The following is a 15,613-nucleotide window of genomic DNA, read 5'->3' on the forward strand; positions in this document are numbered from 1 at the left end:
GCGGATGGTCCAACCGCGACCGTTACAGGATCCCCAATTGGCCCGATTCCACCCGACGTTGACCAGATCGCACCACAGATATTCAATCGGGAAACCTCTAAAGCGACCGAAAGAGAAGGAAAAGAGAAGAAGACAGAGTACGGAGGAAGAACAGATTTATTATACACACACAAGCAATGGATGGAAGAAGCAGTCACACAGTGAATCGTTAACTTATACTATTCAATTTACTTAACCCCAGGACAACATTCAAGACAGACGACGTTCACACTTACACGGGGGAAATTGCAGGCAGGGATGGCGGAGGTGGGTTGCTGGAGAGGGAGGCAGGGTCAGGTCCCTGCAACCGGCAGGGCTGGAGGTAGCAGCTCCCAATTCTTCACGTTTTTGGCGGGAAAACCCTCGGTCGCGTCGACGCTGCTGATGCTGTAGACGTCACGCGCTGGCTCGGTCACACCTGCTCCTCTCCTTCTGGTGGAGCCGTCTCCCTCCTCTCAGCGCGTCTCTCCAAAGCTGGTTTCCTCTCCAAGTACCTCTCCTTTTTGGCTTGGAGCGTCTCTCATCTCACCGCTCACAGCTCAGCTCACAGCTCCTCTCGCATGTCACCTCTTCTCTCATCTCCCGAAGCAGTCCCTTCCAGTCGCTTTTATTACTCGGGGCGGAATCAAGCCGCCGGCTGCGAGGGCACGCCTACCGGGTCGCTAACCGCGGTGCTGGTTGGCTGTTAGGGCTGTCCGATTCCTCCTTTGATCATGACGACGTGCCACGCCTGTGAGTTGGCGGCTCCTACCCCCCTCTTCTCCGAGATGAGCACATGGGCAATGGCGGCTTGCGGGATTGAACACCACTCGCACCGCTTTTGAAAGGAACTTTGGAGAGCGGAGATGATTGGGGAAATTGAAAGGGGCCTACGCTTATTTCGTTTGATACAATGCAGAGTCAATCTAGTGGGAAACACATATTTAGCCTACATGGAATAAGGAAATAAACTATTTAAAAAGATATATCGTGGCCTGTGTGTAAGTTTCATGGAATTAACTAGGAGGACGGCTGCGACCATTATTTACATTACGAGGGTGTTACACACAACAAAACCATACTTTTCACATTCGTTACACTTTCTCCAAAATTGTTACACTTCTCAAAACCGTTACCCTTCTCAAAACCGTTACACTTCTCAAATTCGTTACATATATATGTATATATATATATATATATATATATATATATATATATATATATATATATATATATATATATATATATATATATATAAGGGTGGTGCTCAAAATAATTTTTTTTGAATATTTACTGGGACAAGGCTTTATGTTGTTCCTTTTGTTCCAAAATGAAAAGACACCAAATATGAAAGCAATCTGATTTTATTTAGGGGTGCCACATCAGCCTTCAAACTAAAGGTGTCTACAAAACTTTTCTATATATGGATCGAAAGCAAAACCAGAAGTTTGTTTTATGAAAATCCACCCTCCACTCACTTTCTTTGTATTCTAGCAAACACAAGTTACAATAGCTGCACAAATAGCACTATATTGCTATGAAAACTCAAATTCAATGATAACAATCCAAATGTTCAGTTCATAAATTGAAGAGACACCATATCACATAATATTTAAAAACCCAAATATAATGAGAAATGTAACTCCTATTTCTGGGCCTGTTTCACCACTGTTGCCTTCCTGGCATCGGGGTACATCTTCCTGTGAGCAGCAACAACTTGGAGCAGAGCTTGCTTTTGCTCTTCATCCTTTGTAAAGAGCTTATTGTAGTCTTGTATCAATGCGACACCCCTTTCTGCCCTGTCGTTCACCACGACTAAGCCACTGGCGGCTTTCTTTGCTTCCTGAAAGCTAGTTTCTTGCTCCCATGAACCAGGATCCTTATCCATCCAATCAGTTGGGGTCCCTAGGATGCTGAAGAAATGCTTGGTGTGTTTTGTTATGAGGCCAGCGATTGACAGGGCGGTTCCTCGTTTGATAGCTGGTCTCTTTGGAGAGGGGTTTTCACCGTCATTTTTCAATGCTTCAATCATATTGATCTTGCTTTCTTTGTCAATTCTGGTGTCAAAGAATGCAAATGCCACTAGTACTGGGCTCATGTACCACGTGTGGCGGCCAAGTGCCTTCAAGGCTGCCTGAGCCATCTTCTGATTGATTTGTTCAAACTGCGACTTCAGGAGTGACAATGTTGATAGGCCTTCTTTTCTTGGGACGAGATATCCCACCATCAGATGATGAAGAACCAGCCTGTGCCGTGGTCTCAGAGTCAGAGTCTGAGTCTGTGACTTCCATAGCAGAGCACCCTTCATGACCATTTCCTGTCTCTTATTTTCCTTCTCTGCCTTAGTCTTCTCCTTTTCTTCCCTTTCTTTCTTTCGCTTCGTTTTTGCTTCCAACACAGTGTCTGCAGATCCCATTGAAGCCTTCCTCTCTGAGAATTGATCGTGAAGAAACTTCCTGTCCTCGGGGTTGGTGATTATGGCCTCCGAATCTGCATGCCTAAGATCAAACGTCTTCTCCAAGGAGGCCTTGAAGGATGCTTCCTTTTTCTCTTGGGTCGCACCACCCCGCTTTGCACCTTTTTGGAGGCTCCTCCATTCTTCATATAGCCTCTCCAAACGATGGATGCAGTGCTGCTTCGTCGTTGTAGGTAGGTGAGCTTTTTCCCAGAACTTCACAACCTCTTCAATAGTGAGGGTTGCACTCTCCCGGGCAGTGCGATTCTCCTTCTTCAGGTGATGGAAAAACAGGACAAGAGATTGATGCACAGTCGGGAGCTTGGCACCTTTGATGGCATCTCCAGAAGTGGACCCAATGAGATACACATTATCCTGAGCCCGAGTTTTCAATGAAACACTGGTACTAGCACATGCCATATCTGCAAAATACGCAAGAATGTGGGTAAAATCCTGTTAATTCTTACTCCACAGGGTCACTCTCTACAAAAGAGCCACAGTCAATAAGTTAGGCCTCCATATTACACACTAAAAAAGCGTACCCCTGACCCCGGGAACCTGTACAAAACATGCATGAAAATTGCCCAGATAGTGATCATAGGAAGTCTCAAAACTGTATGTATAATATATTGTATATAACTATATATATAATGTATAATGTGTATTTATGTATATTTATTATTTAATGTATATTTTATGTATAAATTTAATGTATATTTAATTATAATGTATATATATTGTATAACTATATATTTATTTATTATATTTAAATTTTAATATATTATATTTATTTTTAATATATTATTTAATGTATTATATTTGTCTATATTTGTATAATTGTCTATCGTATAATTGTATATATAATGTATAATATAATATATATTATTATTATTTAATGTATATTTACTATATATTTATTTTTAATATTATATTTAACTAGGACGTGCCCGTACGTGGGTGCCCATTCCTTGCCAAAAAAAAAATAAAAATGTCTTCGCCCATGCATGCATGGGCGTGCCCATGGGCCCATGGGCGTGGCCGTAAGTGCGTGATGTGACCGTACAATGAATGTATCGTCCCGACGCCGCAGCTCGGATGGCGCTGCAGTTAATCGGGCCTGTATCGGCAGAGTTATTATAAACGTGTACAACAATCGATCGTACCTTACAACAATCAACACAGATTGCAAGGTCAAATAAATGAATACGCTCTCAAATGTGCCGTCCGAGGCAGCGTCTGCTCGCCACGTTCAGCATCAGTACGTCGTCACTATGACTATCCGTAAGTCCGGAAGTGACGTCCTCATTTGACTGTCCGGAAGGTCGCATATCGCAGTTACGATGAATCGCAAATTAGTTTTAATTAGTTTTAAAACATAGTTTAATGCCAACATAGCGCCAACATAGTTTGCCAACGTGAAATAAATGAATACGCTCTCAAATGTGCCGTCCGAGGCAGAGTCTGTTCGCCACGTTCGGCACACGTGATAGCTCGCTGCTCTCTGATTGGTTGAATCGTTTTTTGGACATAGCTCGGTAACTACTTCTCCGATTAATATGAAACCTTGAAAAGGCACATCCTCGGGTCCCCAGCAATATACCTGGCAAGTTTCAAGTATATCGGACCCGTGGTTGTCGAGAAACAGTGGTCACAGACACACACACATACACACATACACACACACATACACACAGAGATTACTGGAATTATAGATAGATGGATATATATAATTATGTATTTATTTTGTGTATATACAGCCCAAAAAATGGGAATTCCTATTTTTGCATGGGGGAAAATTCATCACTGATGTGGCACCCCTAAATATTTTTGGATTCCATTCAGATTTGGTGTGGTTTCCTTTGACACTAAAAGGAACAAACATAGACCATGTCCCGGGGAAACTCTGCATTTTGATTTTTTGAAGCCCACCCTAATATAAATATATATATATATATATATATATATATATATATATATATATATATATATATATATATATATATATATATATATATATATACAGCTGCGGTTTTTTTGTTTTTTGTTTATGGTTTTAAAAGTTTATGGTAAAGAAAATGGTTTTTAAAGGAAAACAGAAAAAAACTAAAATGCCACTCAGTAGAGCGCATACTCCTGCCCTGGGTCAAGTTGGAATAGTACGATTTCACAAAAGTTTGAGGGAGTAGTTCAGTGACAACACAGGACAAGACAAGATAACACAAGACAGACACTGCACAGATATCTATATATATATATATATATATATATATATATATATATATATATTGTTGCGGATATGGGATTTGCATCCATCCATATCCGCTTGTAAATATTCCCCTATTTTCTCAATACTTCCCAACTATCCCCAATCCCCCATTCCCTAGTCCCATTTTCTGTAAACAACACTGTAGACCCGACCTCCCCCTATTTCCCCCATTAAATGTCGTGCCCAGGTTCACCGCATCTCATGTAAGACAACTATAGGACATCTTGCTAGTTATTATTAGTCTATGTCAGTTAAGGACTCGTTTCCATTAATTCTGACCCTTCGTTGCACCAGAATGTGATTGTATGGCACCGTTAGGAAGTTTAGGACCTCCCAATACCTCCCCGCAGCTCTTCCTCACGGTTCAGCAACAACAACAACAACAACAGCAACGGCAGCGGCGGGCGCGGGAAGTGCGCGTCCTCACTCCGGCTTGGTTGGTAGGGGGTGTTGGGAGGGCACCAGACCTTCCCAACGAGCCGCCATCGAACATGTGCTCGACGGGGTTGCCAAATAGGGGCTCCCTGTCAGCTCCTCGCAAGGGCGGAGCCCGGTAACCCCCGCACCCAATGGAAGCGGCGGACCGGTGCAAGTGGGGCGGAGCCAACCAGCCGAGGGCGTGTCACTCCCCGCTGAGCATGCACAGGAAGAGGGAGGTGACGTCAGATGCGCGCTGAGCTTGGAGCAAGCAAGACCACCTCCGAGCGCTGTGAGGCCTCCCCGCATCTTCTGGACTGGACCGTGCTTTATCCTGTCCCCGAGCCAAGGTGCACCTTGTGCCATCGAACTACCTGTCCCTCCCTGCCATCAATCCCTGTGTACGTCAGCCTTGTTCCGTTTGTCTGTGGTCTGTCCGGGATAAGATAAGACGGTAATTAAGTGCCCATCTCTTCTGTGTCTTTACCTCACTGCCTTGTAATCTACCCCTTTTCTCCACCACTGTAATTATACCCTCCTCCGGAGGTCTTGAGAACTGTACCCTTTGCGTCGTTTCCTCTTTCCCAGTCGTCGTGTCCTTTCTATCATTGATTTGGCATAGCGCGATTTGGCCAACGTCTGGGTGAACCGGGTGAGTTGGGGAAGAATCGGGGAAACTGTTAGGTCGCGGCAATACCACCGCTCGGTAAATAACATCTTTAACCGCGTCCGTAACAATTGTTGTCAGGAGTTGGGATTCGAACCTGGGACTAAATTTATTTAGCCCAAATTTTGGACACCAATTGTGTTATTACCGCAACAATTGGTGTCTGGGAGTGAGATACGGACCCGAAGCACGCTTAACGCGCTCAAAATTACAAGTCACCGAAATTTGATTTTGTTTTACAAAAAACCCGAATTTTGAAAGTCGCACTATGGGAGATCAAGACGGCTGGGTTCCGGTAGAGGAGAGTGAGGCAGGGTCGATCCAGGACCAAATTGAGGGACATGAGGAGAGCGAAGCAGTGAGGGCGGCAGGTTCGCAAAATGGCGTCCTAGCGCACGAGGTTACGGGCGCGCAAAATGGCGCCTCACACATGGCTACGGCGACCGCGCCCGCGACCGTAGCAGCGCCGCTGGTGGATTTGAACCTTTTTTTTATACAAATGAAGGCCCTTATGGACAAGAATAGCGAAGAAATGGAAAGCAGAATGATGGGGGTAATGGGGAACCGGATGGATGCTCAGAGTGAGCAAATGAGGGCTCATAGTGAGCGATTGGGGGGCAGAATGGGGGGCAAAATGGGAGAAATGGGGGAATGGCTAGAAGCTAAATTAGAGGGGTTAGACAATGGGATAGAAGGGGTGAAACATGGGTTAAAGGGGGTAGAAAACAGAATGGCCACTCAAGAGAATCAAATAGAAGGGGTGAAACATGGGTTAACAGGGGTAGAAAACAGAATGGCCGCTCAAGAAAATCAAATGGAAGGGATGAAAAAGGGGTGAGAGGGGTTAGAAAACAGTATTTTTTATTTTTTTTTATTTTTTTGTATACAAGATCGAGGCTCGTGAAAGAGCGAACATTAATCACACAGAAAGACAAACAGACACATAAAACAAATAACATCGGGAGCGGTAGACAAGATGGGGAGAGATGGGGAAGGACACAAACACAACATTTGAGAGCAGGGACCGAGAGACATGGAGACATCGAGAGATCTGTGGGAGGGAGAGGGCTTTGGGGGGAGGCATGTGAAGGGGGGGGGGGGGGTGGGAGAGGTATAAACATATGGACACTGCCAGGATTTCAGGAAAGAAGTTGGAATTTCAAACAAGGTGGATCTGGGGTGAATTAGTGGTGAATTAGTGGGGGTAGAAATTAGTGGGGGTGAATTAGTGGGGGTAGAAAAGATCAAGGTTATGGATGGGGGAAGATAAGAGATGGTGGTGAACAGCTGTTTTAAAGGCCTGGAGGGAGGAGAGGGATTGAAGGGAGTGTGGGAGTTTGTTCCACAGGCGGGAGAAAAGAGGAATGAAAGAGTGAAGGTGAGCAGAGAGCCGAGATTTCGGCAGTTTAACCATCAGAGGGTTGCTGGCAGATCTTGTGCGACCTGTAGGAATATTTGGGGGACAGAGCACAGAGAGAGCTGGGGGAGCAAGGCCGGAGAGGAGTCGGTAGAAGACAGAAAGGCCACCTACCTGCCTGCGGTGAGTGAGTGAAAGGCCCTCAGAGATAGCTTCATCGCGGGAGATTCCAATGATTTTGAAAGCTTTGGATTCAACAGCGTGAAGCCGAGCCAGGTGTGAGGCAGGAGCACCAGCCCATAGGGGAGAACAGTATTCCATTGAGCTGCGGATGAAAGCCTTGTATGTGGTGAGGAGCTCAGGTGTGCCGAGGAAGGACTTCGCACGACGGAGGATGCCCAGTCGGCGACTGGCTTTGGAGGCCAGATTGGAAATGTGGTTTTCCCAAGAAAGATCATGGCAGATAGTGAGACCCAAAAGCTTGAGTGACAGAACTTCTTGGAGAGGATTGTTGAGAAAGTAGATGGGAGGGTTGTCCAGTCGATCTTTTCGGAGAGACATAGTAAGAGAGTGAGATTTGTCAGGATTGAAAGACATGTTCCACTTGTTTGACCAGTCTGTGATTTTGTCCAGGTCTTCAGAGAGTGAGGAGGCAGCAGACTGCCGATCTGAGGGAAGAGGAATGGAGCGGCAGAGAGTGGAGTCATCAGCAAAGAGATAGAGAGGATTTTCCAGAGAGTCGGAGAGATCATTGATAAAGACCAGAAAAAGCACAGGGCCCAGCACACTTCCTTGGGGAACTCCAGCCTGAACAGGAAGGGGAGATGAGAGAAATCCATTCAGGGCCACACGTTGACTACGACCAGAGAGGAAGTCCACAAGCCATGCATGGAGATTTCCATGGATACCATAGGAGGAGAGTTTGGTGAGCAGAGCTGGGTGCCAGACCGTATCAAAGGCCCGTGATATGTCAAGGGAGACAGCTCTGATTTCCTGTTTGGCATTGAGGACCTCCATCCATTGTTGAGACAGCAGAAGCAGCATGTCCAGAGTCGAGTGACCTGGTCTGAAACCAAATTGATGATCAGAGATCAAGCCATTGGAGAAGAGGAAAGATTTCATATCCGAAGCAATGATGGATTCCATGACTTTGCTGATAATTGGGAGCAGGCTGATTGGTCTGTAGTTGCAAGGATCTGTTTTTGCACCTTTTTTGTGTAAAGCGGTAATGTTAGCTGATTTCCAGGATGCTGGCAGATGACCTTGAGCAAAAGATAGGGTGAAAAGAACAGAGAGAGGGCGAGATAGAGCGGCAGAGCAGGATTTTAGGACCCGTCGGCTGATGCCGTCTGGTCCAGTTGCAGAATCAGAGTCGAGGTTTGACAAAAACTCCTCCACCTTGTCAGGAGAGAAGGACACAGAGTGCAGGAGCAGTTGGGTTCGACTGGGAAAGGTGGGAACAGAGAGAGATGGGTTTGGGACTAAGGATTTCGAGGCGAACACAGAGTTGAGGCATTCGGCTTTGTCACGTGCGATGTCAACTGTGTGGCCATTTGAGGTAAGGGAGGGGATGGAGGGGGAACAAACACCAGAAACGGATTTGACCAGACGCCACCAGGATTTGGAGGAAGGAGACAGGTTTGAGAGTTCATTCTTGAGTGAGGAGAGATAGTGCTTCCTGGCACTCCTGAGGGTAGACACACACTTGTTCCGAGCTTGGTGGAAGGAACTGAGATTTCCTTCAGTTGGATTAGCCTTCCAAGAGGCAAAGGCAAGTTGTTTCAGGGCAACTGCCTCACCACAAGATTCAGTGTACCATGGACGGGAGGAAGGGTAAGACAATTGAAGGCGAGATGGGATAAATCTGTGCATGAGAGAGATCAGTTTGCTTTGGAAGAATTCCCAGGAAGAATTTATGTCAGAGGCAGTGGAGATGGGAGACCAATCCAGACGATTGATGGCAGCTTGAAGACCGTCCCAGTCGGCCTGAGTGAAATGCCAGACTCGTCGACGCTGAGGAGGCTCTCTGAGAATGGCCAGAGAGATGTCCACTTTGACAAGCACATGATCAGAAGAACCGATTGGAGCAGAAGAAGAGCAGCAGACATTAGCAGGGAAGTTTGTCATAACCAAGTCTAGAAGAGAAGATACTCCATTGGCTGAGATCCGGGTCAGGAAATTGACAGATTGTGTCAATCCCAGTGAGTCACAGAAGTCCTTTGCTGAGGTGCCATGACTGGTGAGAGAGGAACCCACACCCAACCAGGTGGCATGATGACAGTTGAAGTCACCACATATGAGGAAGAGAGAGTTGGGATGAGTGGATAGAAGTTGGTCCATGTTGTCAGACATTGAAATGTAGATGGAGTCATCACTGTTTGGGGGACGGTACAGAACACATATGAACAAAAGGTGGGAGCGGAGAGGAAGCCGTAACCAGAGGTACTCCTGCGGGTGAGGAGGAAAGAGAGCAGTGCAAGGAGAGTGAGGAAGAGAGTTTTTGACAAAGATAGCCACCCCACCACCAGGCCGAGGCTCAGGTCTATCATACCGGAGGAAGGAGTAACCAGGAAGAGATATTAAGGAATCAGAGACATCTTGAAGGAGGAAAGTCTCTGTTAAGCAGATCAAGTCTGGATTGTCAGAAGCAACCTGTATGGAGAGATCAGTCAGGTTTGAGCGAAGGCCCCGGATGTTTGAGGTCCATACCGTTAATGAAGAGAGAGGGGGAGCATCGGGTACAGGACAGGGGAGGGGAGGAGTAGGGTAAGATGAAGGATGAGAGGGGGAGGTAGGGAGAGCAGTTGATAGTGTTTCAGATGTTGCAGAAGAGTTCCAAGAAAGGGAAGGATGAGGAGGATGAAAGGTTTGATGGTGAAGGGATGCGGCACAGTGAGGGGTTGTTTGAGGGGGGGCAGAGGAAAGTAGAAGGTTTGGGGGGGTGGAGGTATGAGATAGAAGGGAGACGAAGTGGGGAGGAGGCAGCTTGGAGGAGGAGGGGGGAGGAGAGAGAATTGGAGAGGAATGGTATGGGGGGAGAATTGAATGGGAGGGATTGGGGGGGAGTTTAGGAGGGGAGGGGCAAGGGGGGAGTTTTGGAGGGAAGGGGCAAGGGGGGAGATCAGGAGTGGAGGGGCAAGGGGGGGGATTAGGAGGGGAGGGGGAAAGGGGGAGTTTAGGAGGGGAAGGGCAAGGGGGGAGTTCAGGAGTGGAGGGGCAAGGGGGGAGTTTAAGAGTGGAGGGGCAAGGGGGAAGTTTCGGAGTGTAGGAGCAAGGGGGGGGATTTGGATGGGAGGGGCAAGAGGGGAGTTTAGAAAGTGGATGATTAATGAAAGACGAACATTGATAACAAATTGGGTTTGTTGTGATTTTCAAGTTAGCAATCCGGTTCAGGATGATGGAGGAGGGATGGAATGAATGTGAATTTAGACCATGTAGTGAGGGAGACGTATAAGATATTGAATTTCTTTTTTTTGAAGTGGGATGAGTTGGAGAGGAAATTGAGAAAAGCCTTTTAAATAGGAAGAAAAACAGCGTGTTGTAATATACCACTGAATAAAACGCAGAAGGGGAAAGGTTAAACATATTTAAATAATATTTAAACAGAACTATGAACAATCTTATATGCACAAAAATACCAACGGGGGGAAAGCCGAGAGGGACCACCACGAGTCACGTGAACAGGGCAAACGGTGGATGGCAAGGAGATAATAGGGGTGGGGCGAACAGCACACCTGGACAGAAAATACAGGATGAGACAACAGTACACGTGGAGAAAATAAAATAAATGTTTTTGTTTTTTTTGTTTTTTTGGGGGGGGTGGGGGGTGGGGATTTAAAACGTTAGACAGTTTATGTTCGGGGTAGAAGGGAAAAAACCAAGAGCCAAGCAAAACACGCTTAAGTTAACAAAACACCGACGGGGGTACAACTACAAGGCCACACACGAGGAGCAGAACACGATTAATTAATTACGAGTTACAGGAAATTCAACCCAAAACTAACTATAAATCAAACAATATCGCATGGACGATAAAATAACGAGTTGAAATTTGACAATCTATCTGGGGAAATGGGGGAGAAACACGTGGTCGAAGAACGAACGAACGAATAAGAATGAACAAACGAATGAGCACAGAGAAGGTAATGTCTTTTTTTTTTGTTTTTTTGAGTTGAAATTTACATAAGGAAGTAGGCTTTGGGGTGGAAAGACTGCGAAAGCAGAGAACGAAAGTTATTGGATCACAAACGACAGACGCTGAGAGAAAAACAAAGCCTCAAGGTTGTACAGTGTACACTGTACAAGGCCTCAAGACGACACGAATTAACACGATTTTCAATACAGGTATGAAAGATTTGCACCGAAAATCTTTGTCGGGACAATATACGTACATACACCATAAAAGAAATACAGTTATAACGAAAATACAAATGGGAACAATTACTTAACTTCGATTTCGATGGAGAGCGTGTGGAGCTGCGAAAAAACGAACCCACGCCAGCAAGACCGGAAACGGAAACAAGCTACTACAAGCTAAACAAGCAAACAAGCTAAACAAGCTACTAGCTCGCCTACTCTTCGCCTACTCTTCGTGATGGACACCATGGGATCTTTAATGACCACCAACTAATGAACTTCCAACTATGGAAGGCAAATTGAGGGACATGAGGGACCAAGCGGAAAGGGATGTTAAACAAATGGGGCAGAAGATAGAGGGGGTCAGAATGGGGGTAGAAACTAAATTGGATGCTCACAGGGAGGAAATGGAGCAGATGAGGGTGGCATCTGGGCAGGAGATGCAAGTGATGGGAGAGGAGATCAGAAGAGGTGTGAGTGAGGAGGTCGGAGGAGTGCGCGAGGAGGTGAGGCACTGTAAGGAGCGAATGGAGAATGAGGTGAGAAAGGGGACTGTAAAATTGCAAGGTGGTATAGAGGAGTTGACGCTGGGAGTAGAACAGCTGACAGTGGGACAAAAGGAGTTGGGGGACCAGGTAAAGAAGAACACAGTGGTAATAGAGGGTTTAAAATCAACACAGAAGGAGATGAAAAACGACGTAGGGGTAATTAAAAAAGAGTGTCAGACGGTACATGAGGACCTGATGAGGAAAATGGACGAGGTGACAGAGGTAATGGAGACGAAGGACCGGCAGGTGAGGACGCACATAGAAACGGTCAAGGTAGCCTTAGAGGACGAACTTGAGGAGATGCACCGGGAAATAAAAGAGGTGAAGCAGAAATTAGAAGAAGTGGAAGAAGGGGTGAGCGAAATTAAGAAGCGACGGAGAGGGGATAAGAAAGAGATAAAAGAGGAAGTAAAAGAATTGGTCCAAAGTCTGTGTTCGGATCGTGATGATGTGCTTATTAACCGGATGAGGGATTCGCAGGTGATGGAGGAGAAGTGAAGAGAAAGAGGACCCGGTGTAAGTGGTGACCAATATGGTCATGCGTATGATGCGCCAGGTGATTTAATAAGCTTGGGGGTCGAGATGGACCCGGATGTTCGTGAGAGGCCAAGAGTGAGGTGTATGGCTGTTCCGGAGTGTATGGAACGAGGGTGCGAGCGAGAGGGTCCGGTGATGGGAGAGGTGCGAGGTGTGAGTGAGCAAGGTTGTGGTGGTATGGAATGGGTAGCGGGTTGCGGAAGCGTGACCCATGCATCGACACCAACAGGGGTAGTTTTTAGAGGGACAGGAGAGGCATGGGAGCCCCTTGGGGGTAATGTACTGTGGGGGCCCGGCCGGTTCGGCCCCGCGCTGACCCCGCAAGGGGCGACGCACGGGGTCTGGCAGGCAGGCAACGACTCACATATGAGGTGGTCCCACAAGGTCCCACTCGCGCCGTATGATGGTGGGTAAGGGTGGCATCCCTGCCACCCTTCCCATGATTGGGGCAAATGCGCTATAGATTATGGGGTGTATGGCAGTGAAAACTAGCCCGGGTGGGTTAGGATATTGTGTGTAGGGCCCTAGAAGATGACATTAGGCAATGTTAAGGTTAGATAGGAGACTTGGTTCCTGTTGTGGGGATGTAGTAGCTTAGTGTTTGATAATGACGTGGGAGCGCTGAGTGTAAGGGAAGACGGAGGAGCGTGAGTTTTAGAAGGGAGTAGACAGAGCAGATGATGCAGTGTGAATGGAAGTGCTGGTGAGCAGCTTCAAATGAGGCATCGGTGAGGCAATGCTCCGAGGTGTGTGTGAGTGTACAAGTGATGAATGAGAGAGCATTGCGGATGAGTGTCATGGTGAGTAGTGAGTGTTGTGGATCAGCGCGAATGCGCTTGGGGGAGAGAAGGGTGCAGGCGGCACCAAGTATGAGAGCACAGGTGTGCAAGTACAGGTGTGTGGAATATATGGAGCAGAGAATGAGTGGTGTGGAGAGAGTTGGAGTAAGTGGTACGGAGTGGTGTGCGTGGTGCGAAGGTGTGGATGGGGGAAGAGTGGACCCCCATCACGGATACCCGGGGCGGGTAGTGTAAGTGTTAAGTAGAGGGTATAGGTAAATTGTGGTTGGATATTGGCATCTGTGGTGCGGGTGGAAGAATGATGATTGGATGGGTGCATTAGTGTTGTGGAAATGGCTGGGCGTGTAGCCTGTTAGTGTGTGTAGTTGGTTTGGGCACTCCACCACTGTGAGGATGTCGGCCAGGTGAGGCCACAGGTGGGCTCTGGGAGCCGGTAGTAGTTGTGGATGGGGCCCGAGGATCCGGAGGACGGACCCGGGTAGCTCAGTGCCAGAGGGCACCGAGGGGTGACAGAGCCAGGAGGGTCTTCCCCAGTTAGTTAGGTTAGGGTGAGGAGCAGGTGAGCTCGGTAAGCAACAACAGTGGTGGAGGTGTGCAGGTGGGCGGACCAGCTGGGAGCGTCACACGACCCAGCCACCGAAATTGTGCGGGGGCACCGAGTGTTGAATCGGGGAGTGAGACCCAAATTGATGGTGTGCACCACAGATGGTCAATGGGATTTTGGTTCTTCGAACCACATAGCGTAATGAGGGCCAATGGTTTGGCAGGAGAAAGACCCCGGGTAATGTAAAGTTGTTAAAGTCATTTAGGAAATAGTTAGGATTGATGAACCTGTCACACCATACGCAGCCACTTACCTGAGGTGATGATGATGACTCCACACCTGTGTTTTCTTTGTTTTGTGTTGCAGGAAATGAGAATTGCTGTTTGGATTTGTGAGACGCATCACGACGTGGATGAGACATTGGGGTGATTCCATCTCTCCCTCCTTAGGAGGGACTGATGATGAATTGGTGATGGCAGATTTTGATGTTGAGTTGGAGATGGCAGATTTTGATGAGAGTTGGAAATGGCAAATCTGATTGGTTAGGAGGGAGAGAAGACGAATTTGGTTTATGGGAGGAACGGGGAAGACAGTAGGGACGTTTGTTGATGTGTAAAGTAGATGTTTATGGGTAGTGTTGTGTTTTGTGGATACAGTAAGGGGTAAGGGAGGGGCAATGTAGGTTACCTGGTGGGGGGGGGGGCATACGGTAGGAACGTACCTGTCTCACCTGGTTCCCATGTGCCCCCAGTGTGCATTACCTTGTATTGCGTGCACTTTTGCGCTCTTACCACCTTACTCACTTGTCTTCTTTTGTCACCCACCTCCGAGGATCTGGCTTTGGGGCAGAGAGAGAGGAGAGAGAGGTGCTGGCTCCGCAGTTGTGGGCCTGTACTTCCGCTGCTTGCTGCCTGGATCGATACACCATATGGACCACAATTTTTGTGGCCGCCCACAATGGACCGCAGTTCTTTTGCGGTCAAGCACACCCGTGGATGGACCTCTGGGTCAACGTGGCACCTATGCCATACAGGTGAACCACTTTTAGTTGGCTCCCCTGAAGGCCACAATTCAGAAATGGATGCGGTTGGCGCCTTTCTTTATTTCTAAAGAAGCCAGAAGGCCAAGTGCACTCCATGAAGGCAAGACCAGCGGCAGAACATCGGCCGGCTGCGACACCACCGGTGACCATGGACACTTAATTGTGCATTTTTATGAACACTTTATTGGTGCACCGGATGGTGCTGATGGTGCATAATGGGGTGGTGCTTTTGGTGCTTGGATGGGGTGCTCTGCACATTATTAAAGGCCGTAGGGCCACAGGGCACTCGTGGGTTGGTGTATCGATGCTGGCATGCGTGCTCTCCCTATGCATAACATCTGCATGTGTTCCTCAAAGAACAGGTCCTGGATCGTAGTGTAAATATCAGTGTAGTCTTGTATAAATGATGCTCCCTACCGGCTGTATGTTTAGTTTGAGGATGCTTTCCGCGATTCGGTTATCCAGTGGGTGTGTTTCTGTTAGGAGAAGGGTGCAACGTCGCAGGGGGACATATTTACTCATTTGTGAACATCTGTAAAACTGTCGCACTCAGGGTTGAGTTAATAGTAGAGGGAACTACATCTGAGTGCCACACTAAAGTAGGTA

At 47.3% G+C, this 15,613-nt stretch overlaps 1 protein-coding gene across 1 annotated transcript in view; it reads right to left on the reverse strand.

Moving 5' to 3' along the window:
- Nucleotides 1-1,266: 1,266 nt before the first annotated feature.
- The window catches only part of LOC137419601 (uncharacterized), a 56,012-nt gene continuing 41,665 nt past the window's right edge, over nucleotides 1,267-15,613 (reverse strand). The window contains exon 2 of the mRNA XM_078766358.1: nucleotides 1,267-2,895. Within this exon, the coding sequence (XP_078622484.1) occupies nucleotides 1,664-2,895 (1,232 nt within the window). The 3' untranslated portion in view covers nucleotides 1,267-1,663. The remainder of the gene's footprint in view (nucleotides 2,896-15,613) is intronic.

Source organism: Myxine glutinosa, chromosome 1 (genome assembly GCF_964187855.1).
Source record: "Myxine glutinosa chromosome 1, kmMyxGlut1.1, whole genome shotgun sequence".
Taxonomy (NCBI): Eukaryota; Metazoa; Chordata; class Myxini; order Myxiniformes; family Myxinidae; genus Myxine; species Myxine glutinosa.